General features: G+C 40.6%; 2 protein-coding genes across 4 annotated transcripts in view; both read left to right on the top strand.

The window, feature by feature from the left end:
* Window positions 1–1,971: 1,971 nt before the first annotated feature.
* Window positions 1,972–14,007, top strand: FXN (frataxin). The gene is made up of 5 exons (XM_081317524.1): window positions 1,972–2,279; window positions 4,139–4,236; window positions 8,812–8,932; window positions 10,537–10,634; window positions 13,173–14,007. Exons 1-5 carry the CDS (start codon window positions 2,157–2,159, stop codon window positions 13,327–13,329), a joined length of 597 nt encoding a protein of 198 aa, XP_081173650.1. The 5' UTR covers window positions 1,972–2,156; the 3' UTR covers window positions 13,330–14,007.
* Window positions 14,008–17,839: 3,832 nt separating this feature from the next.
* TJP2 (tight junction protein 2) overlaps window positions 17,840–24,230 on the top strand; it is an 89,192-nt gene continuing 82,801 nt past the window's right edge. The window contains exons 1-2 of one of the 3 annotated variants that reach the window (XM_081317520.1): window positions 17,841–18,109; window positions 18,727–19,076. The gene's annotated coding sequence lies outside the window, so the exon portion shown is untranslated. Of the gene's footprint in view, window positions 19,077–24,230 lie in introns of all 3 variants that reach the window. The other 2 variants (XM_081317521.1, XM_081317519.1) reach the window with 2 other exon arrangements.

Below are 24,230 nucleotides of genomic sequence, written 5' to 3'. Positions count from 1 at the left end.
GTTTTGGGTCTCCAACAAAGTGAATCACATTGTGTTTGCAGGGTGCAATGCCTCACTAAACTGCCTTAAAAGGTAAAGGTAAAGGTTCCCCCGCACATGCGTGCTAGTCGTTTCCGACTCTAGGGGCCGGTGCTCATCTCCGTTTCAAAGCCGAAGAGCCAGCGCTTGTCCGAGGACGTCTCCGTGGTCATGTGGCCGGCATGACTAGATGCCAAAGGCGCACGGAACGCTGTTACCTTCCCACCGTAGTGGTCCCTATTTTTCTACTTGCATTTTTACGTGCTTTCGAACTGCTAGGTTGGCAGAAGCTGGGACGAGTAACAGGCGCTCACTCTGTTACGCGGCACTCGGGATTCGACCTGCCAAACTGCCGACCTTATGATCGACAAGCTCAGCTTCCTAACCCACTGAGCCTTGCAGAGGCCTAATTTACTTTTCCAGGCCCTATAATCTGAGAGCAAAATCAGTATGATGCAGAATGTTTTCCAATGCATATAATTATTCTAATCTGGCTACTTAGCATAAGTAAGGCAAACAACAACCAAGCACAGCACAAGAGAAAACAGCAGCAGCTTTCAGCCCTAATTTGAATAGGATTTTAGCTCTGGTTAAGGCTGTATGTTTAGCCACAGAACATGTAATTAAAAAGGTGGTTTTCTTTTTGCATTCAATACACAGAACGACAAACAAGCCAGCCACATTTTAGCCTAGCACATTGAAAGAAGACATGTTTACTGTATGGTTCAGTGTTTGGGATGAAGCCAGTTAACCAGGATGAATAAACCATGCATTAACCATGGATAAATATCTCACAAACATATGTCCATACAACATGACTACATCACATTTACATCAATAATTCATTTTGTTTCTGTGCACAACACAAGTGTGCATTCTACACCATAGCTTATTGCTTAGCATGTTTTGTAAACCCTGTAAATTGTAGCTCATTCAAAGTATATGATAAGACGGTTAGACCACTGCAACAGGTAACCTAGTCACTGAAATGGTAAGTTTCTCTGTATTATGGAAGTTTTATTTCATGTATGTTATACCATGTAGTAGTAAAAGATACATAACCAGTCAATGTGGCAGGAAGGCCTTACATGATGGTAAAGAAACAAAAGGTTGCAATTGTATTTTTTGTATTATATTGCACTGAAAAGTCACCACTTTTTTCTCTTCCTCTTTACATTTTTTCTTTCTCAATTTTTTTCTGTATTTTTATTTTGTTGTAAGGTTTTCCAGTTAGCCTCATAATTGTCCCAGCGCTACTCAGGAATTTAAGAGCCAAAAGAAACTCCTGAGCCTAGGTTTCAGCAAAGAATGACAAAACAGAGAGGGGTGGCCTCATCCCTCTTCGTGGCTGGTAGAGGAATGAAGGCAACAACCAGGAAATACGTCTTCCACCTTTTATACCTTTTCAGAACAAAAAAGATCAGGTCTCTGCATCAGGAGCAAGGTGACTCCAGTGACTCCATCCAGCCACTTCATTCTCTGTCGTCCCCTTCTTCTCTTGCCCTCAATCTTTCTCAGCATTAGGCTCTTCTCCAGTGAGTCCTTACTTCTCATTAGGTGGCCAAAGTATTTGAGTTTTAGCTTCAGGATCTGGCCTTCTAAAAAGAGCAGTCAGGGTTGATCTCCCCAAGGACTGACCGGTTTGATCGCCTTGCAGTCCAAGGGACTCGCAGGAGTCTTCTCCAGCACCAGAGTTCAAAGGCCTCAATTCTTTGGCGCTCAGCCTTTCTTATGGTCCAACTTTCACAGCCATACATTCCAACTGGGAAGACCATAGCCTTGACTATACGCACTTTATAAATAAATAAATAACATCAGAATCATTTCTTACATTTCTTTTTCTTTCTTTCTGCACTTTTTCTTTGTCCTTTACTTCCTTCTCTTCCTTATCTTAATTATTAGTTTCTGTTAGTTTCTTGTGTTTATAGTGTAAAAAGAAAAATCCCAAACCGTTAACTTTTTTTTTTTAAATCCCACTTGGAAAAGATCAACGCCGAAGCACCGCGGATCCTTCTCCGGCACCGCCAGAGGGCAGCCGCGGGCCTTCACGAGCTTCCACAGCCGCCGTTCTCTGTGGTTCGCGGAAGGGGCCGCGGCGGCCAGGAGCAGGCCTCTTCCCCCTACGGTGGCCTGGCAGCATGTGGAGCCGGGGGAGAGCCTGCGCCTTCTCCGCGGGACTGTTGCTCGGGGCCCGCCGTCCAAGCAACGGCGGGGCCCGGAGGAAAGAGGCCGCAGCTTCTTCCTTCTTTCTCAGCCAGCCGGTGAGTGTGCTTGGCTTGCGCGGGCGTCCCCAGGAGGGCGGAAGGAAGGCCACCAGGACTTGCCCAGATCGTCTTTTTTTTTGGGTGGGGGGGCAAGGAGAGAGTAGGCCTTGGCAGGGACCTTGGCGGGGGATTTGAACTTTTATTTCCCGCGGTTCTAGGCGAGATAGGCGTTGCCTCTGTCGGGAAGGGATCGCCCCTGATCCGCCCCGGGCCTCTGAGAGGCAACTGCAGAGCCTGTCATCGCTTCCTTCGAGTAGCCCGGTGCATCGCTTAAGAAGGGGTGTCAAACCTCGGCAACTTTTAAGACAGGGGTCTTCAAACTTGGCCCTTTTATGACTTGTGGACTTCAACTCCCAGAATTCCTCAGCCAGCAAAGCTGGCTGAGGAATTCTGGGAGTTGAAGTCCACAAGTCATACAAGGGCCAAGTTTGAAGACCCCTGTTTTAAGACTTGTGGACTTCTACTCCCAGCATGGCTGACTGGGGAGTTCTGGGAATTGAAGTCCACAGTTCTTGAAAGTTGCCACGGTTGGACAGCCCTGAGTTACAGAGTTCGTTCTCCATAAATTGGCATGGTGGCCACTGAAAGTCTTGAGATAAAAAGAGCGTAATTGTTCACCACCCTCGTCCAGGCAATGCATGGATGGGGAGGGAAGGAGGGAGAAGAAACCAAATTACCCCACGGGGGCGTTGAAGCTCTTGGAGGCCAGATTTGATGCCTTTCTAAAGGCTGATGAATTCTCCCCAGCTGAAAAGTTGAAACAGGTAAGAGGTGGTGCGCTGTTAAATAGATGTATCTGCTACCTACGTTCTGTAGTAATATGTTGCCAATCCAGAGGGAGGTTTTGAATGATGTGAATGCAACAGAATCAACAGTCTTCCAAGAAAGGCTTTTGTATTCTGTGCAGCCTGTGCACTTTTATTGCTTGCACTTAATCATAGTTTGCACTAGAAAAAAAAACATAGTTTATTGATTCCTTTAACTTGTGCTTAAAATCCAAAGGGCATTGCAGAGAATGAGATTTACTACTCCCAAAGGTGCTTTTTCATGAGGCAACTGGACTTTCTTGGGTTTTTTTGAAGACAATTCACTTCTCCAAGAAGCTTCTTCAGGAATTCCCCACCATCCAGTCAGAGCTGAAGAAGCTTCTTAGATGAGAAGGGAAACATCTTCAAAGAAAAACAAGAAAGTCCAGTTGCCTCGTGAAAAAACACCTTTGGGACAACTATGACCTGGTTGCCTGAGAATCTCCATAGAGATTTACTACTGAATACATATCCTTAGGATTAGCTTGCTTTTATATTGGCTGAGCTCCATCAGTTTTTGTAAGCTTTCCTCTACTGTAGGAATCGATGTAGTCTTCCATTTCTGAGTGTAGAGTAATCTTGCTGCTGTCAACATATATAACATCAAAGTTCCATATTTTTTTCCAGGTCTTTGTCCATTAGTCCCAATAGAAAAGTCTCTGATTTTCTTTCTATATTTAGTTTAAGAATTTTTTGTATTAACATATGAATCCTATTCCAATATTTTCTTGCTTTATCACATGCCCACCATAAATGGTAAAATGTCCCCTCTTTCCTTTACATTTCCAACATTCATTTGAAATACCTTTATACATTTTTTATTAACTTGTCTGGTGTTAAGTACCAACGGTAGAATTCTAGAAAATTTATTCATTTGTTCGTTCATTTAGTTTCTATAGCTACCTAATTCAATCAAATGATTCTGGGCAGCTTACAATTCTAAAATTATAAAACAATTAAAAACATTAAAACATTGAAAACATCCACAAAATAATTAAGTTATAGTCCCCTCTATAGGTCACATTTAAGTTTGAAACTTTTTTTTTACAGGATGTTCATCTGTACTTTTTAGACCATGTTCTGATAAACAGAGTCAAGAATATTCAACTTATATTTGAAAGAAGCACAGGAACTCTCATAGACAAAAGGTATGTTGTATATACAATTGATAACACATTGTATTAGGTTTTTCCCCCCAAAAGGCTAAATTAGTGAGCAAGACAGAAATTGATATCTGGCACTTCAGAGCTGACATTAACCAAAGCCAGTGCCCATAGTGATTAAGTTTCATCAAAGAGATGTTGAGTCTTAGCAACCACATAGACAAACTTTGTCAAAAATGATCTGTTGTCTATTTGACCTTTTAAGTCTATCAGTAGTGAATTAATGACTATTGAAATTCAGTTCCACCAACTTGCTACTGATCATCCACTGTACTTTTCAGCATTATGAACTTCTCAAGGAAGCTGTATCTTTATGTAATATGTCTAAAATATGATAGCTGAGCCTGGTCACATGTGCCTCAAGTGAAAACTGGATTGATTTGTTTTGTGGTCCAGTGTTTGCTTTTCTGACTCTTCATAATATTAGCAAGAATCTTCTCCAACATCAAAGTGTCAATACTCTTTCTAATTTGCTTCTTCAAAATGCAACTTGCATATTCATAGAATGTCACAGGGAAAACTACTGTCTTCGTCATTCTAATGCTTTTAAGTATGGACACATTTTGGCATCCAAATATATTTTTCAACATCTTGTTGCTATCCTACCAAGTAATATTATGGCATCTTTGTTGACTGGTGCCTGTTCACTGTTGATGGTCAATCCAGCACTTCAGTGTCTTCATTATCATTTCAAAGGCTTTTTACTGTACCAATTATCATTGGTTTGATCATCTTTATATTTAATCTTAATTCCATTTTTCCTGCTTTCTGACTTTAATTACTACAATTTTCACATCATTTATAGCTTTCAAAGTGGTCATCAGTCTATCATAAGTTATTAATATTTTGTCCAGTTTTAAACCATGCTCATCTTCTACCAATACAGCATCCCTCAAATACATTCAACATATAAATTAAATAAATAAAGAGAGTATACAGTACAGCCTTATCTCGTTCCTTTGTCCACTTGGAACCAGTCTGTTGTTGTGTTGCTCAGAATTGGCTTTCAGTCATGCATATAGGTTTTGCATGTGAGAGATTTAGAGACTCCCATTTTCCTTTGGACATTTGCTGGTTGACATGATCAGTACAATTCAGGGCCTTTCTATATCCAATAAAATGCATGTTGGTCTTTTTTTGATTCCTTGATTTTTTTCAATTCTCCATCATACACAAGCAATAATGTCCTTTATTCCTTGGTTTTTTCTAAAACCACTATTTCCCCTTTGTGCTTAAGACTCTTAATCTGTTTTGGATGACCCTATTATTTTATTAGGATGTGAAATTAAGGCTAAGGTGTAGTAGTTTGCATAATCTGTTAAATCTCTATTCTTCGATATTGATAAGTAGATTCAACTCTTTCAGACTATTGACAACTGTATTGTTCTACCCATTGGCTTGCAAAATTTGGTTAGAACTTCTCTTGATTCTTTTGTTGTTCCTATAGCATTCTATCCTCGTAATGACTGGAATGCTGATTTACGGTAACTTCCAGGACTAGAAGTTCTTACAAACATGAATATATATGTATCTTCTAAGTATCTTGGATATTGGTATATTAACTGTGCAGTATTTCAGTATACTTTGTATTTGTTTGATCTGGTTTGAATAAGTTATTGTTTATTGACCTCCTTTAGCATACTAGGTTTGAGGTTGGAATATCCTTCTGAGTTTGGAGATCTTTTGGAAAATGTTGTTTTTCTGTGGCTGTTTCCATTTTAGTGTCTTTACCGTGGTAATGCTGTGGTAATGCTTCTTTTTTCTTTTAAGAGCTTTCTGAAATTCTTTGCTCAGTTCCTGTAGCGTCCTTAGCTTTGGCTTATCTTGCAGGCAATTTGTATCAACTCTCTTCTCATCCAGTTTCTTGGTCTTTGGAAATATATTTTCACATTCATCCTAAACAGTTTCTTTGAATTAATTCCACAGTTCCTATGGCTCCCTGTAAATGGGGCTCAGGATTTCATAGTTTTCCTTTGCGTGGTAAGTATATTGCCAAGATTATGTAGCGGAAAGTGGTTTTGTTTTTCCACTTTAACCTGGCTTGGAAGTTGCAGGTTAGCAGTTTGTGATCCGTTCCACAATCAGCCCCTCACCGTGTCTTTGCTGTTTTAAGGGAGCTCTTCCATTTCCTTACATCAATAATACAGTCAATTTGGTTTCTCTTTTGTTCCATCTGATGATAATGATTGTATTAGCAATGAAGAAATTGGATTGGCAGAAACTGACCATCCAGTCTCCTGTTTCATTTCTTTTCCCTACATGTATAGTGCATTTACGTTTTCCTCCTTAATATTTGTAACATTGTCTTTCCAGTTCCCAATCACAAACAGTGCATCTTGCCTGCATGTTCTGTCGATTTCTGATTGAACTTGACCATAGCATTCATTCATCTTCTTCCTCTATACCAGGATCACAGATCTGGATAACTATTCACATATCATTAAAGGGTTGTCTACAAAATCTAATTGATATTATTTATTCATTAGCTGCATTGTACCAAAATACTGTCTTTACTATTGCCTTCCTGACTATGAAAACAACAGGGTCCTTTTGATTGTTTACATTCTGAGACGTAAACAGTATGATCTTCTGACTGAAAGTAACCAGTTTCACTCTGTTTCAATTCACCGATGCCCAAGGAATCACTTGTGTAGTGAGTTCATTTCATTTTTCATTGGGTTGAGCTTCTCCATAATTGGGCTTCTGCTTTGCGTTCTACTGCATTTCTGTTTTTATAGTTTGGGATTTTCTTTTCTCTGCATGAAAACATCAGTCAGTAGACATCCCATAGGATTTGATCAGCCAATGTCAACTATGTCTACTCTGGAGGATCCATAGCATGTTGAGTGCCATTCAACCTGATGGGCCTATCATCCAGCATTCACTTCAACTTCTCTGTAAGATAAAACCTTGATAATGTTACCTTGTTTGGGTAAGGAAACGTATGCAAGAAAATAACCAAGCTAGGAGAGTACCAAGGACCCCTCATATCTTCTCTGTCCTTCTGGTTTACTTGATAAAATATAGGAGTGCTTTGCTATTTGCCTTCTCCTGTGCAGTGTGAAATGATGTCTTTATTGTCACTACAGTGATCATCCACCTCTGACACCTTCCTCTATTGCTGCTGCTGATACTGGTGCTTGCTTAGCTGGCCAGTTATGATGACCTTCGCATCTTGGGTGACCCTTCTGGAAGAACACAGTGTTTGTGTAACTGCCTCACTCATCTGTCCCCAAAACACCCTCTGCCATATTGAGGCAGCACAAGCTGGGGAATGTTGGGGTTAAGGAATCCTTAACTGAAAGCACATGTCCTTGCTAATTGAGTGTAGTAAACCACAGATTCTCATCTTGCAGCTTTAATATTCTTAGCTCAGCTGCTTCTCTTTCCAGACAGGCAGAACCAAATAACTTTTTTGTAGCCTCTAGATGGCAGAAGAGAGCATCTTCCTAGTTTTCTAAATCCTGTACTCTGGTCTAAAGGTAGCTATAGGAGTCCTTTGCTAAATGTTACCCTTTCTTTTCTCTGTTCTGCTTTAGAGTAAGTCTGTTACTCTGTTTTCCTACTGGCGCTGGAGGTATCCTTAACTGTTGCCGTAATTGTTGTATATATTGTTGCACAGAAACATTAGGATTATTACTGATCTACTGAGCCAGTTAGGTCTAGTGGTTAAAGGACCAGGCTCCCAAACCAGGAGTTCTACCTTAGGCATGAAAGCCGATTGTGTCACTTTGGGCCAGTCACTCTCTATCAGCCCAATCCACCTCACAGGGTGGTTGTTGTGAAAATAAGAGCAGGATGTATGTGTTTGCTGCCTTGAGTTATTTGTAAAAAAAATAATAAAGGCAGAATACAAATAAATATTGAGCAACTTGTGGTCCTTATTTTATTCTTATATGAGATGATGCAGGGTTAATTTACAAGTCACAGCCAGAACATTTTTGCAGATGAGTCCTTAAAATTGGTGATGCTGTTTCAGTAGTACTGAACATAATCTCTTAACTAGCTAGGAGACTGCTCTTTATTGAAATTACTTCCTTCCTTATGAGCTAGAAAAGAAAATTAGTTGTTCCTCCTCCAAGGATAGTGAAAGAACAACCAAGCTAAGGTTACTTTCCATTCCTGAAAGAAAAGGAATTTGGTAATTCATCCAAAGTTCCATTTGTTGTTTCTAGAAGTTCTGAAGTGTACTCAGTGGTTTGTCTCATAGAGAGCTAATTGCTACTATCTAATATACTATATTTGTATCATATCCATTTTTTTTAGAAATCCTCAAGTAATAAGCTCAGAATTATTATATCAGATGGTTGCTTAAATTAAATGAACAGAAATGACTTAATGGCCTGACTAAAATTAAAACTCAGCTGATTTCTCTCTCTATGGCCTACAATAAACTTTTCCCCATTCTTTATTAATAAAATCTATGAAATATTTCCAACACTAGCTAGTAACAAATATCTTGAAGTAGTCTGCATTTTTTCCCTCTGAATGTTTATATTGTCTCCCTCTTGTTTTCAGCAAGTAAATTTGAGCGAATCTTTATTCACATGACTTTTACAGCTCATTAGATGAAACCAAGTATGAAAAACTTGCTGAAGAAACACTGGAATCGTTAACAGATTTCTTTGAGGATTTGGCAGACAAGCCATTTTCTTCTAAAGATTACGATGTCTACTTTGGGGTATAATGTTATCATTGCTTTTTTACAGTATTTCTTTGTAAATTCTAACCTGTTGTTTGTAGATAGAACACTTTAAAACTCTTGATATATTAATAATTGTGGCTGTAAATATTGGAGATTTCACTACAGTTCCAGAATCCTAAAGTTATTACAGATGATTCTTGACTTACAACAGTTCATTTAGTGACCTTTCAGAGTTACAGTAGCATGAAAAAAGTGACTTATGACCATTTTTTACACTTATACTGTTGCAGCATCCCCTTGGTCTTTGTTCAAAATTTGGATGCATGGCAATTGGTTCATATTTATGACAGTTGCAGTGTCCAGGGGTCATGTGATCAGCTTTTGGGTCCTTTTGACAAGCAAAGTCAGTGTGGAAGCCAGATCCACTTAACAATGTTACTAACTTAACAACTGCAATGATTCACTTAACAACTGTTGCAAGAAAAGTTGTAAAATGGGGCAAAACTAACTTAAGAAATGTTTCACTTAGCAACATAAATTTTGGGGCTCAGTTATGGTCGTAAGTCGAGCAATACCTGTATCGGAGGCAGTGTTCCTCAAAGGCAGTAAAATCACTGTTCGCCTTTTCATGGAGCAAGTATATCACAGACCAGCCTAGCTCTGAAAGCCATGGTTAGGTGGAATCAAGCAAATTGAGCCCCAACACACGAGCTGAGTGGCTGTATAAGTGGAAAAGTGTCCATCTGCTGCATCTTTTGGAAACCTTGTGCACAACACTATGTAGGCCCACCCTGTCATTCCTTAATGTTGTTTCATTAAGACCACTCAGGCCTTAGCATTAAACTTGAATTCAAACCGTTGCTTCATTTAGTTCCTCTTACATGATCTTTGTGATTCTGTATATGAAAGAATTTTCCTGTGGAAACGTCGGTTCTTGTCACAGTTCAGAATTTGCATTTTTTTCCCCCAGTTCAGCTTTTCAGTTATGGTTCTGGATTAAAGGTTTTGAGAAAGTGTGACCAATAAGAGATACAATACTAGTGTGTGCACATTTCTTCTCTCTTTCCTGGTCGTATTGACTAGGTACTTCCAGATTAAAGTCTCAAACACATTATTGGGGAAAAGGGGGAACACCAGACAATGTTATTTTCCTTCTGCAACAATTGCATATCCCCTCCCAATATTTTTTTCTAGCTGCAGAGAACTTGTTAAGCAGTGAAAGGAAAAAAAATAATAGGCTGTCATCTGGAAGCACTTACTTTTCTCTTATAGTCTGATAATTATTTTTACTGAATACACTGTGTTGTGAGACCAGAAGATGGCATACTTGGGGGAAAATGTAACAAGTGAGATACCATTTTATGTTTTACAATTGGGCAGATATAACTACATTTACAGTATGTGTGGCTTAGAACCAGAGTGTATATTTGGCTGAACTTCTTGGAAGCAAATTGATATAGAAAAGGGTGACAAAAGCAAAGAAGGAATTAAATGAAGCAAATAATTTGATTCAAATGTGCTCATTCAACAATGATATGAGTGATTCTTCTAATTGAAGTAGCCTCTACTTAATATTTGAAAACCTCTTTCACAATAATGTTGTTAATTCAAAGGTTTTTGTTTACTTTTTTATTCTGTAGAATGGAGTATTAACAGTGAAACTGGGTGGAAACATGGGAACTTATGTAATCAATAAACAGACACCAAATAAACAGATATGGCTCTCTTCTCCAATCAGGTGAGTAGTTTATAGGTTAAAATGACTTGAAAATTTGTAGTTGAACTAAAACACCTTTATGCACAATTCATTTATTAGGTATCATTCTGAAATTTCTAAATCAATAGTATGGCATTTCCAGATTGTTCAGATTCTAAACTTTGATGTCATAACAAAAATCTCCTGCTTAGCACATTGCCCAGAATTTCCTGGCTGTCCATCATCTCTAAACCAATTTGAGATTGCTTAACTTCCAAGCCCAGGTGAAGTCAGCTGAATGCTACTACCTGCTAATGCTTTTGTCTTAGTTGAAAGACTATTGATTTGATGTGGTTTTGTGGAAGAAATACATAAACCATCCTTGGATTCTGTAAAATCTACTAGTAAATAAAATACTGTAGGTAGCTGAACGTCTTACCGTATTTTCCGGCGTATAAGACGACTTTTGAACCCCTGAAAATCTTCTCAAAAGTTGGGGGGTCGTCTTATACGCCGGAAAAAAAACATAAATCAGTCGAGTGTCCCCGTTCTTGCAAAGCAACTTCAAGCCTTAGTCCAGTCCCCCCTCCATCGTGACTCTCCCTTCCCACCCCCAAGAGCCTCTAAGCCCCTTCCCCTCCCACTTGCAAACGCCAGACCCCAGGAGCGGCAGGAAGCCCCTCCCCCTCACCCAAGCGGCATCTGAGCATAAGCAGAGCGCGCCCTGCTACCCGCTATCTCTCCCAGCAGACGCCCGCATCCGGCCTCGCAACCAGCCGCAGAAGCCCGCGCCCGGCTTTCCTTCCCCCCACCCGCACCCGGCTACCTGTTCCTGGGCCCCGGCCCTAGCCGCGGGCCAGCTCGCCAGCGACCAGGCCGACGGACTCCCGGCCGCCAGATGCTGCGCTTTGGGAGATGCTCCCCGGTGGATCAAAGAGGGAGCGCCCGCCCGCCGCCAGGCAGTTCCAAGTTTGGGGGACTTCCGGCGGGCCGGGGAAGAGCGTGCCTGCCAGCCCGTTCCAGGAACTTCCGGGGACTTCCGGCGGGCCTGGCGCCCCTCTCGCCCGCAGACCACGCAGCGGCCCTTGCCAGCCGGCCTCAGCATGGCCGCCCCAAGCCCGCCTCTCCAGCGCGTCTTCCAAGCCCACCTGGCTGACCGCCTCCTGGGCGGGGCTTGGCTCCAGACGCGCGGCTGCTCCGTCTGCAAATGTGCTCTCAAATGGGTGGGTGGAAGGAAAAGCCCCTAGGGCTTGGGGCGGCCATGCTGAGGCCGGCTGGCGAGGGCCGCTGCATGGTCTGCGGGCGAGAGGGGCGCCAGGCCCGCCGGAAGTCCCCGGAAGTTCATGGAACGGGCTGGCAGGCACGCTCTTCCCCGGCCCGCCGGAAGTCTGGCTTTGCACCATCTGCATCAGACGGGGCTGAATCGGGCTTGTGTCGGACACTTGGCAACTGGCATGTAAGTATTTTCCGGCGTATAAGACGAAAAACCTTAAAAATCGTCTTAAAAGTCGGGGGTCGTCTTATACGCCGGGTCGTCTTATACGCCGGAAAATACGGTATTTGTTTTCTAAGCACACAACATCCAAATAATAAGAGAGTGTCAGAAACTGTCAATTTCTGCTCTCTAGAACAGGGGTCCCCAACCCCAGTTTGTGGACTGGGACTGGGCTGCGGCATGCCAGAAACCAGGCCATGCAAACAAGCAAAGCCCCACCCACGGGATGCAGGCAGCATGAGAAGCCACACCCTCTTCTGGTCCACGGAAAATCCTCTCTCCAAGGGACCAGTCCCTGGTGCCCAAAAGGTTGGGGATCACTGCTCTAGTAGAAGGCCTTAGATACAGGTTTTTTCCATAGGGATGTCCTACTGGAATTAATAGTGTATATTTATGCACCATTTGTATGCTGACAAATATTTTTACAAGGTAGTTGCCAATTAAGTACATGTAAAATAATCCAGCAAGCAGATTTAAACCAGCTGTGCAATTCAATTACTAAATTTTGATAGAAGGTGACTAAAAGACATCTATTCTGTAGCTTTAAAAACATTAAGCACCTTAGAAAAATTGGGGACGGGTAACCACAAGTGTTTGCCTAACTTTTAAAGTTGTTATAGAACGAGTGAAAAAAACTAAAATTTCACAGGGATTTTTCCCCCCTAAAAAACTGAAGTAGTCTTGTTAACCAGATATGCAGACTTAAAGCATTGCTGCAGGTCTTATTCAAACTGTAGTTTGCCAGTTTGGACAAAATAGTACATTTTAATTTGATTATGCTAGAGAGATATACACCCGTTGTAAAGCAAGGAATGAAGAGATGTGTGCCTTGAGTATAATAAATGGTGAAAATCCAGCATTTCCAAAGGAATATAATGAATTTGAACTGTGTAATTAATAAATTGTCAGGTTTCCTTTTACTTTCTCCTATAGTACAGAACGTAGAGTACTCTTCGCACATTTTAAGCAGGGTTATGTACAAGTTCTCTGAGTTACTGTGAACCTGTGCTTTTACTTTATGCACTCTCTTTCCTATTTTATAAACATTTAAATTATGTGTTATCTCTTATGTGTTAATTTTTCAGTGGCCCAAAGCGATATGACTGGACTGGAAAAAATTGGATTTATTCTCATGATGGTATTTCTCTTCATGCTCTATTGTCCAAGGAACTTTCACTTGCATTAGCAATTGAACTGGATTTATCAACTTTAACACATGCTGGTGGAGAGCCTAAGTCTTGATATCTATCTATAAAAACCCAAAGACTTTGGACTTAGACTCATTTCTTTTCTCCTCACAATTCACTAGTTTTAATGTGTTTGTCCAAATTTAAATTCTCAAAACTTTTGTTATTCAAATCTATTTTATTAAGCAGTAATGGAAAATATATATATATACATTTGCTTCACACACACACACACACACACACACACACACACACATCCCCCAATATATATATTGGCTTTACATGTTTTCGTTCTTTTTTTGTGTTGCAAGGGCAACAGTGGTGGAATATTTCTGCAATATGGTATCCAGTTGTAGAAGTGTGATATTTGCATGAGGGCTGCCAGCCAAATTGGATGCTTTTGCTATATGTGTACTCCACTATCAATAACTTTTATAATGCAATGTTCAATGGACCTGCCATAATCAAGTGGTGGGTCCACTATATCATAATATGTCCCACCACAGAATGCCACTGTACACAATAATTTCTAGGCAGCCTTTGCGTGAAGCCCTCCGATAATTCTTATAGAAGTGAATCTAATTAGTGGGATATTTACTTTTTAAATAAAAAAGACTAACTGAAATATTATGCCTGTTTCATGTATATAATTAGAAAATCTGAATTTATGTTTAACTTTGAAATAAGGAGTGGAAATTATTAAATAATAATAAACTGCATTGAAAAACTTGGATTAAGGGCAACATCCTCCTTAATTAAATGCAACATTAGATTTTAAAATGGTTGAAGAAACTAGGATTATGCAAAGCAGTTAAAAATTGTTTTCGAAGCATATTTTGGAAGATGTCATGGCTGCTTCAAAAGATATTCTCAATCCATTTTCCTAAATTACAAATTTAGAGAATCCCTGCGTAAGGTCTTATTCTCTAGTTCAGACATAGGGAACTTCAGTCCCAACCTTGGACTGACCTCCAATAATTTTCTGAGGACCAAATAACACCAAAAGACAGGGACCAGGCTTCCTGAGGCCTCTCACAAAGACACATTGTTAACACTTAGTCTTTCCTGCTGGGTTAAAAAGAGGAGGATCAAGGTGTTCTTGGTTTTGGGAAGCCTCCACTTAGCGTGGGAAGCATACAGGTAGTCGTTGATTTACATCCATAATTGAGCCCAAAATTTATGTTGCTAAGTGAGATATTTGTTAAATGAGTTTTGCCTCATTTTACAACTTTTATTGCCATAGTTAAGTGAATCATTGCAGTTGTTAATAACCCGGTTGTTAAGTGAATCTGCCTTCCCCATTGCAAAAAGTGTTTACATAATCCGGGGATGCTACAACCATCAGAAATATGAACCCGTTGCCAAGCATCCAAATCTTGGTCACGTGACCATGAGGATGCTGCAGTGGTCATGAGTGTGAAAAATAGTCATGTCACTTTTTTTCAGTGACATTGTAACTGTTAAATGACCTGTTGTAAGTCGAGGACTACCTATACACAGACCTTGGACAAAGCTTTTGGGGACCTTCTGTGACCAAGGGAAGCTTGCAAGCCAAATTCTGTTCACAGACTGGAAGCTGCTGAAGTTACATACAGCCCAAGAATGAATGCAAATTTGAAACCAAACTCAGACAAAACTGAAATGATAAGGGTTAATACTTATATGGGGGCTGACCGACTGAATTTCACAACATTTGAATATAGCAAAGAAGATTTATATATTGTGGACTTTTTTTCTTAAATGGGACCTTGTTTTTGCCCTTTAATCATAATGTCCTCTAACAATGAGCTTGGGTGGTACTGTAGTAAATTATAAAAAGTTATTTTTCCATTAGTGACAGCATTAAAATGGCTTTCCATGTTATTACAGATTTTGTGCTGTAGAGAAAAGAGAAGCCAAGAGAAATTTGGGTCACCCCCTCCCCTCCTAAGAATTTAATTTAATTTAAATTCTCCTAACAATTTAATAATTTTAATAAAAGTAAATACTTCCAATACCATTTAAACAAGATGCATTATTTTAACCATTGTTGTAACCCCTGAATTTAGTTCTTCAACAAATTTCCTCTTAAATTTACTTCTTAAAATATTTACCGTACTTAGATTTGAGTCATGTTTGTGCTTGCCTTATATTTACAGTACTCTGAACAAGGCAGGTTTCAACGGTGAAAGGTAAATTCCTCCCCCAGCCAGCATTTGATGTAAACAGTACTTTGTATTCATTGAACAATGAGATAGGATCTCTTATTTGCTTGTTACAAACGTGCTACAACACATCTAATTTCTGGAGTTCTGCATTCTTTCAAATTTTAGAAATGTTAAATATTTCTTCTGACATTGAGCATTTTTAGATTTTTATTAATATTGTCAAATCTGAACATGAGTAACAGGGAAGTTTTTGGGAATTGAAAGGAGCCGCAAGATTTTCAGGAAAAAAAGTGTGAGTGGGAAAACCCCTCAAAAGCCCCATTTAGAGTGTCATCATTCTCAGGGGCAATGGCTGGCTGTTTAAAAAATCTATAGTTCTGTAACTCAGATTGGGAATGAATGTTTGGGTCCATAACGTTCTATCTTCTTGACAACATAAGTGAGATCTTCATGATTATTCTTGATTCCCGGTAACGAAAAACCTTCACTTTTTGTCTCACAAATGTGTCATTCAAATAAAAATGAAATTGCTACTAAAAAGAATATAAGTGGATTTGGATCATCTGGATTTGACATCAATAATCTTTTTGATCTGTATTTTCAATAAATTGTAGTACCCTCAGATCAAATAACTTTCTAGTGGTGATGGTGGTAGATTATAGATACCCCTAGTACCGCTTCTAGTATCAAAATGGGAGCACTGAACTAGCAAAAAGACAGGAAGTCTCTGCCAAGGAAACTTAACTTAAAATGAAGGAAGAAGGAAACTAAATCTTAAGGCACTGTATTAATTGATATGACTGATATGATAGAATAGATCACTAATAGTATCCGTGTTATTTTGTTCTCCAATGCACCCAGAGTATTCTAGGTGAGCACATGGAGAGAAAGCTGGCATAAAACCCATAAAGAAACACAAACACATAAAGGTTTCTATTTGTAACCTTTGTGGACCTGAAACATTTAGGATCTCTCACATCTGCAGGATCATTTGCAGTATTAATGGAACTGGGAGACATGCAGACGAGGGATGGAGGTCTGAACATTGTTGTAGCTCTACAAAGCAATTAGAAATTCTCACTAAACAGAATCCTAAGAAATATAGCTGATTCCAATAATGCACAACTGTATGATTGTTTAGGCAAGTCCACTATTATTAGTTGCTTGCTTTTTGACAGATTTAAGAAGAGATGGAAGCTGGAGGGAATACTGCTGTATCTAGGTGTATCACCTAAACATGTCAAATGCAGACTCTCAGGGATCATACCTGAAACTTCAGGATTGTGACTGCATCAAGTAGATCAAAGTTAAATGACATGAAATGGATTGAACCGCTCCTTGCTCTCAAACATTTGCTTTGCTGATAAGTCTGGGAGGAATAACTTGGGACTAACAAAAATATTATCATTGGAAGATTTGGGTGTGATAAGATATATCAAGGGTACACAATGAAGGGTATTCATACCATGTACTTACACTGGACATTTGCCATAGTACATTATGTAAACTCAATCATTTAAATTTATATGTAGTCCACAATAGGAACTGGATATGGTTGTGAGCCACTGCAGTCTTAAGTTGAGGCACCCACGTGATCGGATCCATTTTTAAAAAATATTTTTTGTGGCAGTCATTAAGCAAATCACAAGGTTCATAAGCAAACAATGCAAGTGAACCTATTCTTCTGAATGAATATAGTTTGCTGGAAACCAGCAAAAATGTCGCAAAGCATGGCTATGTGACTGGGATGTTGTAACCAATCATAAAAACGTGAGCCAGCTGCCAAGAGTCTTTCTGAGAGAAAAGGGGGGAGTCCAAAATGCAGCCACACATGACCATGCAGGGTGTATGTTTGTGTGTGACATTTTACCATAGCCAGAAGTGCTTTACAGAGTATAAAGCACCCATTTTAAGGCCATTGCAACTCCAAATGGTTGTAAAACAACCAGTTGTAAATCAAAGGCTGTCAACAGAAACAGACCACTATCGCTCAGACTACTCAAACACACTAACTCAAAATGTAATTTGCTTGTATCTGATGTATCATAGCAGAATCTTTTGCTCAGAAGGTTATGGAAATAGGGTGTGAGATTATCCCAGATCTTCAATCACATTAGTTGTCTCCAGAGCTACACTATTATAAAGCAAAGTCAGCAAGTATGTGCACCGAGCTCTCAGGCTCATTCAACAACTTTGCATTTTATTCAGCTTGTTCTACCTGTACAGCCAATTTATCACAAAAGTAGCGGGTAACAAACTATTATTTGTTTCCTAGATGAGATTATGGCTGCAGACACTCAATGCCAGCCAAGAGTTACACTTTTCTTTACCCCTTCGCTGCTGCCCAGTGGTCACATGGATCCTTGCCATTCAAACTCGATTGCCTTAAGACAGCCGTTGACAGATTGAATCGGTCTTGGAAGTGAGTATCAGCCTTGGAAGTGAATATCCAGCCTGGGAAGTCCCTGTGAAACTTGCTCATTCCCTTCACAAGAGTTTCAACTGGGATCTGGGCTGAAGCCAAACGAAAGCCGCACAATGACGAATGCCCCAGTGTCCCCACTGACTCGACTTCCTTGCGTTTATCAGAGTCTTGCTTTGAACCGGTATTTCCTGTTCCAGAGTCAGGACGGTGGAATGGAAGACCACGGAGGGGAAATGAGCTTGCTTGCTAGCCAGTGAGAAATGGTGGGTGCCACTCGGACCGCACTTTGGTTTAATTTTTCCGGGACGGTTCAGCGGCTGTCCCAAGCGCTACGTGCAACTAGTAGTGGCACACGTGCCGAGACACGCGTGTCTGCACTTCTGCTGACCGTAATCCAGAAAACTCGACTGAGAAGAATAGGGCTGAAAGCCTCGGGGGTGCAAACAAAGCCAAGGGCTCAAATTGGGGTCAGGTGCTTTGTGGTTCAGATGCATTGCAGGGACCTAACCCGGGCATGGATCAAAAGGCGACCAAGCACACTTGGCGGTGTAGTTGGAGTAACCTCAGCCCATGGACTTTGTAGTCCCATTTCGACGTCTTCTCTCCGGAATACCAAACCCTCTGAGGGCGCCAATAGTGCCGCCCGGGACCCCCAACTTCTCCTCTGGAGTCCTGCTCGAAGGGCGCCGCCTCGCCATCTAATCACATCCTCGGCCAGTCCCCTTCCCACCCACCCCCCACCCCGCTCTCTCCCTCCTTCTCTCTCCTTTTATTGTTTGGCTCGCCGTGGTGTCCTCTGGCGGAACGGCGGTGGCAATTGTGGCTGGGTGGCGGAGGTGAATCTACGCCAAGAGACAGCGGCGCTTCTTTCTCCGGGCAGGTGCCTCCCAAACTCTTCTAGCCGTGCCTGGTCCTTCCCATTCGGGAGGGAGGCGAGCGGCTTGAGCGTGCTTACCTGTTTGCGGCGACCGAGCGGCCGCGCCCTTGAGAAAAGGCCGCCTCCCAGGTTGGTTTTCCTGCCTCCTTCTCGAAACAGGAAATGGGCTGAGTCAGGAAAGGCTCCAGAACAGGGACTGCCCTCCCTGCTCCCGGGCAGCTTCCACCTCCGACGGGTATTGAGAGGCGCGGTTTCTGCTTGGATCGCGGTCATATCTCCAGGGGCCGTTCCACATTCCAGCGACGTCTTCCAAGGACCGGGCGGTTTCCCAGACGAATTATTTTCTACTCCAGGTAATTGTTGTTGTTTTCTTTCTCTTTACCTGTTGGGCGTGTGGGCGTGTGCTCCATTTTTTTTAAAAAAGTTGCCCTTTTAATCGCCGCCGCCTCCTCCTCTTAATTGAAGGTTTAGACGAGCGAAACGGTGAGTTGGGGTGTGTACGGGCGCGCGAGGTGGGGAAAATTCCAGACTCGCATTTTAAGCACTTTCTGACGTGCAGGCGAGCGCGCGGGGTTCGAACTGCAGCGCCCTTATATAATTTGAGAGCCTGGATGGGAAGCGCCCCTATTCCCGCCGTACTTACCCTCCCACCTACATCCAAAGGTGGCAAGCCACCATACTCGGGGTAGGGGTGGGTATGACTCGCTGTTGTCCGCGAGGCCACTACTCGCAACTCTCAAGTGTGAAGGCGCACAAAGCGTGAATCCGGTTGCCTTGGTCGTATATGTATGTATGTATGTATGTATGTATGTATGTATGTATGTATGTATGTATGTATTTTGAGATGACCTTTCCGGGGTTTGCCACATGAGATGTTTTGTCTGTTTGCCCCCGGAATTCAACCTCGAGGGGAACGAATCGAGGAGAGAAAACTGGGTGAATTCCCACCCCCCCGGCTTGGAATCGTCTGAATAACACGGTCCTGACTATGATGAATCCCAGGAAAGAGTTAAATAGGACTCCGACTGGGCTGCGCCGGAGTTTATACCCTCAAGGATCGCTCGTCGCCTTCCCGTTCCTTTCCCTCTTGTTGTGGGTGGTGTTTTGCCTCTGGTTATTATGCTTTAGAGCGGGCTGATTGCGGGATGGCGGACTGGATATTTCCCAGGCGGAAGGGGCGCTGTTTTCCTCGGTTCACTACTGGGTTTTACCCAGTTAGGGGAGAGAAAAGTTCAGTTTGCAGGATCAGGGTTTCTTTTACAGGACTATGGGCCTCTGTGTTTCTGTTTCCAGTTCAAGTTTTTTCAGGCAGGAAGGTGATGATGGTCGGTAGGCACTTGAGTTGGGCCTGTGGTGAATCATTGTTTGGAGAAGAATTAAGTCGAATAGAGTCATGGGAACTTTTGTTATCCTGAGGAAATTGTACTAAGAAAAAAAAATATATATCTCTGAATACCAGCCATGCTTGAAATGGCACATCAGTACCACAGTTAGTACTTTGAAATTCCTGGGTTTGAGAGAACTCATTTCCTGTATTTCTTAAAGGCTGGCAGAGTATAAGCTCCAATATGTTTCACAAAGCAAATAAAACAACACCCGACTTGGTTACAGATTGGTGTACAGTATTCCCACTGTTCTTTTCTGAAACATACTAGTAAGGCAGATCCTTTCCAGTTCATTAATTGAATTGGTAGTTTTAAAAGAATACCACGTTTGATCCCTTGTTCTTCAAAAACTTTCTAGAGAACCATATGTAATATAGCAGTTGCTGTGATGACAGTGCTTCAGTCTGAATAAACGATTTGTCATCCAAAGAGTTCCAACATAAGGAACATGTATAACATGATGTGCCAAAATACAAACAATACTATATTAGAATACTATATTGTAATTATTGCAATAAATTGCTTCTAGAATGTATAAATAGCATTAAAACCAAATTGGTTCTGAGTCATTATGTTTAACTTGTCTCCATTAATTTGAACGGATTTTATGAGTAATCATATTGATTAGTATTTCTCTTGAGAAACTTCATTGGAGTGCAGTACACAGAAAAATAATGTTTAGCTTCAGAATTGGAACAAAAATGACATTGCAAACAATTTAAACTGGCGGAGTCATGAGTTGTGATTGATCAAATAAAACACACAAGAACTGCCTTGTGCACTAGGTCAATTTTTTTTTCTTTATTGGTAGGGTACAAAAGCATTAGTTTCTCTGTAAGATTGACTGTCAGATAATTCTGTAAAGAGCATTCAACTAAGGCATACAAACAGCTTCAACTTCTCTCTCTCCCTTCAGAGCGATGTACAGTAATGAATTGTTATAGGAACTAATAGTTAATCTCGGAAGGCTAGAAAAATCTTCTGTCTATAGTAGCATTGCTGGTGCTTGTGTGTAGTTATTCTAAGTTGTAGCTAGGAATGTTGCTTCTGTATTAGAGTACAAAGTTCCCAACCAATTAATCAAGGACTTCAGTTAAAACTGGCATCCTCTCATGACTTATGCAACCTTGCTCATTTTTTTGGGTGCTGTTGGATTTTCTTCTGTATCTACTACATAGATGGATTCCATTGTGTCATACTACTTGTGTAAGTGATTTCTATGCTATATCCTATTTAGTGATCTTGGATTAACCTGGAATTGCATTTCTTTATCTATCTAAAACTGTTGAAATCCATCTTTGCTTGCTATCCATCCTTCTCCTTCTTCTGCTTTGAGTCCAACTTTTACTAAGCCAGTTCCATTAGGTAGACCAGACAAGAAAATCAACTCCACAAGAAGGCTAATACTACTTGTATTCAGATTGGCTATAATAACAGAATCTTTCATGTATGATTGTTCTGAACCTCTTACTTCTCCTTATAGTTCAGTGATGTATAGAGGTATACTTTAGCCCAGGGGTAGGCAACCTCGGCTCTTTTATGACTCATGGACTTCAACTCCCAGAATTCCTCAGTCAGCTATGCTGACAGGAATTTTGGGAGTTGAAGTCCATGAGTCATAAAAGAGCCGAGGTTGCTTACCCCTGCTTTAGCCCCTGTTGTCTAGGTGAGTAATCATACATATCTCCATCAGGGTCATCTTCCTTACTCTCTAAATACCAATAATTTACTGCTAGTTTATTTTTGGTATGAGTTGGGCAGCCAAATACATTACTTAAATGTATAGTGGTTCTCATATTACCTTTCATGTTTGTCAGTTGTGTATAGGCTTGTTAAGGATAGCCAAAATAAGTATGCAGGCAAAAATATTCTAATAGAAGCCTTAAAGGGGGCTGTGAGTTCAAAACTCAGAGCTGCCCTGTTACAGAACAAAATTATAAAATATATTGCAAGCCAGCATTTTATTTTGTTTGATTTTAGCATGTATCATGTTTGGCTAGCTAGCTAATATGCAGCTACATTTCTAATTTATTTTTGAAGAATCTCATTTTGTAGTACATTGTTATAATTTATAATCCTGTTCTAACGTCTTAACTGGATTAGGGGTAAACTATACCTACAGTAATTAGAAATGAATTTGTTTTTAACTTCCAACTTCCTCCTTACAATAGTGAAATAAAATGTTAAGGAAAATACATTAATATTGTGCCTCTAAGGCTCAGGTTTTATATTACATGTAGAGATAGATCCAAATGACAAGATTGGATTACTCGGATAAGCTCAACAATTTTGGCTTGGACTCTGACTTAATACTGTATAAGGTGACCTACTGTAACTGTGGAAACTGAGGTAAAATAAAGTGTAAATTACATTGCTTCTGACACTTCCATGTTGCTTCCTACTAACCATGATGTATGATTGTATATTTTCCCTCTAAAACTAGTCAGTGCAATCTCTTATTGTGCAAAATTGAGAGTTCGCAATAAGCATAAGATGGATCAAGGAACACTGATGCTAAAAGTGGCTGCAGGATAAGGAGTAACTTTAATAAGATTAATGGGATTATAGACTTGTACATGGTATTATATTCAAGTAATCCATAATTCTTCGAAAGTGGAACTGGATAGATTGTTTCACACAAAGGATATTATGACATAAAATTTAAATAATATTCTTCCTCCTCCTCCTCCTCCTGGTCTTTTTTTCAGACCTTCTCTGGTGGTCTTCAAACAGAGCCTATATGGTCATCCATCAGAGATGCTCTAGCACAGGGTTTCTCAACTCCAGGGATTTGCAAGAGGTTTATGGGGTTCCACAAGGGACTAAAGGGGAAATAAGAAAATTCACTCAACCAGTAGCTAATTTTCTGTCATCAAACCTTTGTCTGTTGATGAAGAGTTCTGGGATTTATTTTAACTAACAGATTCTGCTGCCTGAAAAAGTTTGACAACCCTTGCTCTACATATCCTGCATTGATCAAAGGGTGGAACGATACAGCAGTGGCCAAAATTGTGGAAACCTTTTGGGAAAAGTGTACAGTAGAAATGCCACCTTTGGTTAAGTTTCCACCAATTTTCCTTCTAATTTCTTTATGACTGTAGCCTTGTTCACTTAATAATTCTATTATACATCGCTTTCTGGGCAACCAGACAACTCTTTGCACCATTACTTTAATTTTATTACATTTTACAAAAAAAACAACAACCCAACCAACTTGATAGCGAGCATACTGACAAATGTCCTCCTCTCAGCTTCAATACATGACATCAATAATTGAATCCTACTGTGATCTGATTGGGTCATTGCCAAAACAAGGTGACACCTGATTGGCTCTCTAAACACTCATGCTCATTGGCTACAATCAGATGAAGGAAAGCTACCCGATATCAGCCTAAGCAAGTTGTGCTTCCTTTTTCAGGTTATTTGGCCATATCTTTTCATAGAATACAGTACAGATAATTGAACAAACTTTGTTGCATTACATTCTTGATTAAATTATCTTTCCATTGATATATAATTTTATGGTACTACTCCAAAAAAGTGGTGTTATTAGCCATCAAACCTCAAAAATATACTTTTCCCAAAATATTTCCACAATTTTGGCCACTACTGTATAACCTCTAAGATTCTTTCCAATTCTATCAATCTCCATCCATATCAAACTAGGTGGAATAGTATGTGAAGGCAAATATTCTCTTCAAGTCAAAACAGCAGTTCAGTTTTTTTCTAAAATAATGATTTATTTGATCGGTGATAGGCAAACCTATGCACCCATATCAAAGGTGACATATCATGATGTTTTGCACCAACATTCACCAATATCCAGCAATTAACCTCAAAAGCACATCTTGTGCAATTTTTGGAGATTGCGGGGGCTGTGCAAGAATGGGATGTGTTCTCCTGCAGCTTCCAGAAGTCCTGTTAGAGGACAGCACCTCCAAACATTGTGTGAAAGCAGGATGTGCTTTTGTGCGGTTTTTGGAACAGCATGACACAGTCATGGTGCTAGGACTGGAACTGAGGGCCCAGGCTTCTATTTAGGCCTCTGAGTACCACTGTTCAGGGTGGCCTAGGTTGGAGGGGGTGGGGGAGATAGAGAACTGTTTCTATTTTATTCAGAGG

This window comes from Vipera berus, assembly GCF_964194415.1.
Source record: "Vipera berus genome assembly, chromosome: 2".
NCBI classification, from domain to species: Eukaryota; Metazoa; Chordata; class Lepidosauria; order Squamata; family Viperidae; genus Vipera; species Vipera berus.
This window is presented reverse-complemented; position numbering and strand designations above follow the sequence as displayed.

What these genes read in the sequence shown, in the direction of transcription:
- FXN (XM_081317524.1), top strand. Translation starts at nt 2,157, where the DNA reads ATGTGGAGCCGGGGGAGAGCCTGCGCCTTCTCCGCGGGACTGTTGCTC. An exon ending in GGAACTCTCATAGACAAAAG is followed by an intron (nt 4,237 to 8,811) that starts GTATGTTGTATA and finishes TGACTTTTACAG; the next exon opens with CTCATTAGATGAAACCAAGT. An exon ending in TGGCTCTCTTCTCCAATCAG is followed by an intron (nt 10,635 to 13,172) that starts GTGAGTAGTTTA and finishes TTAATTTTTCAG; the next exon opens with TGGCCCAAAGCGATATGACT.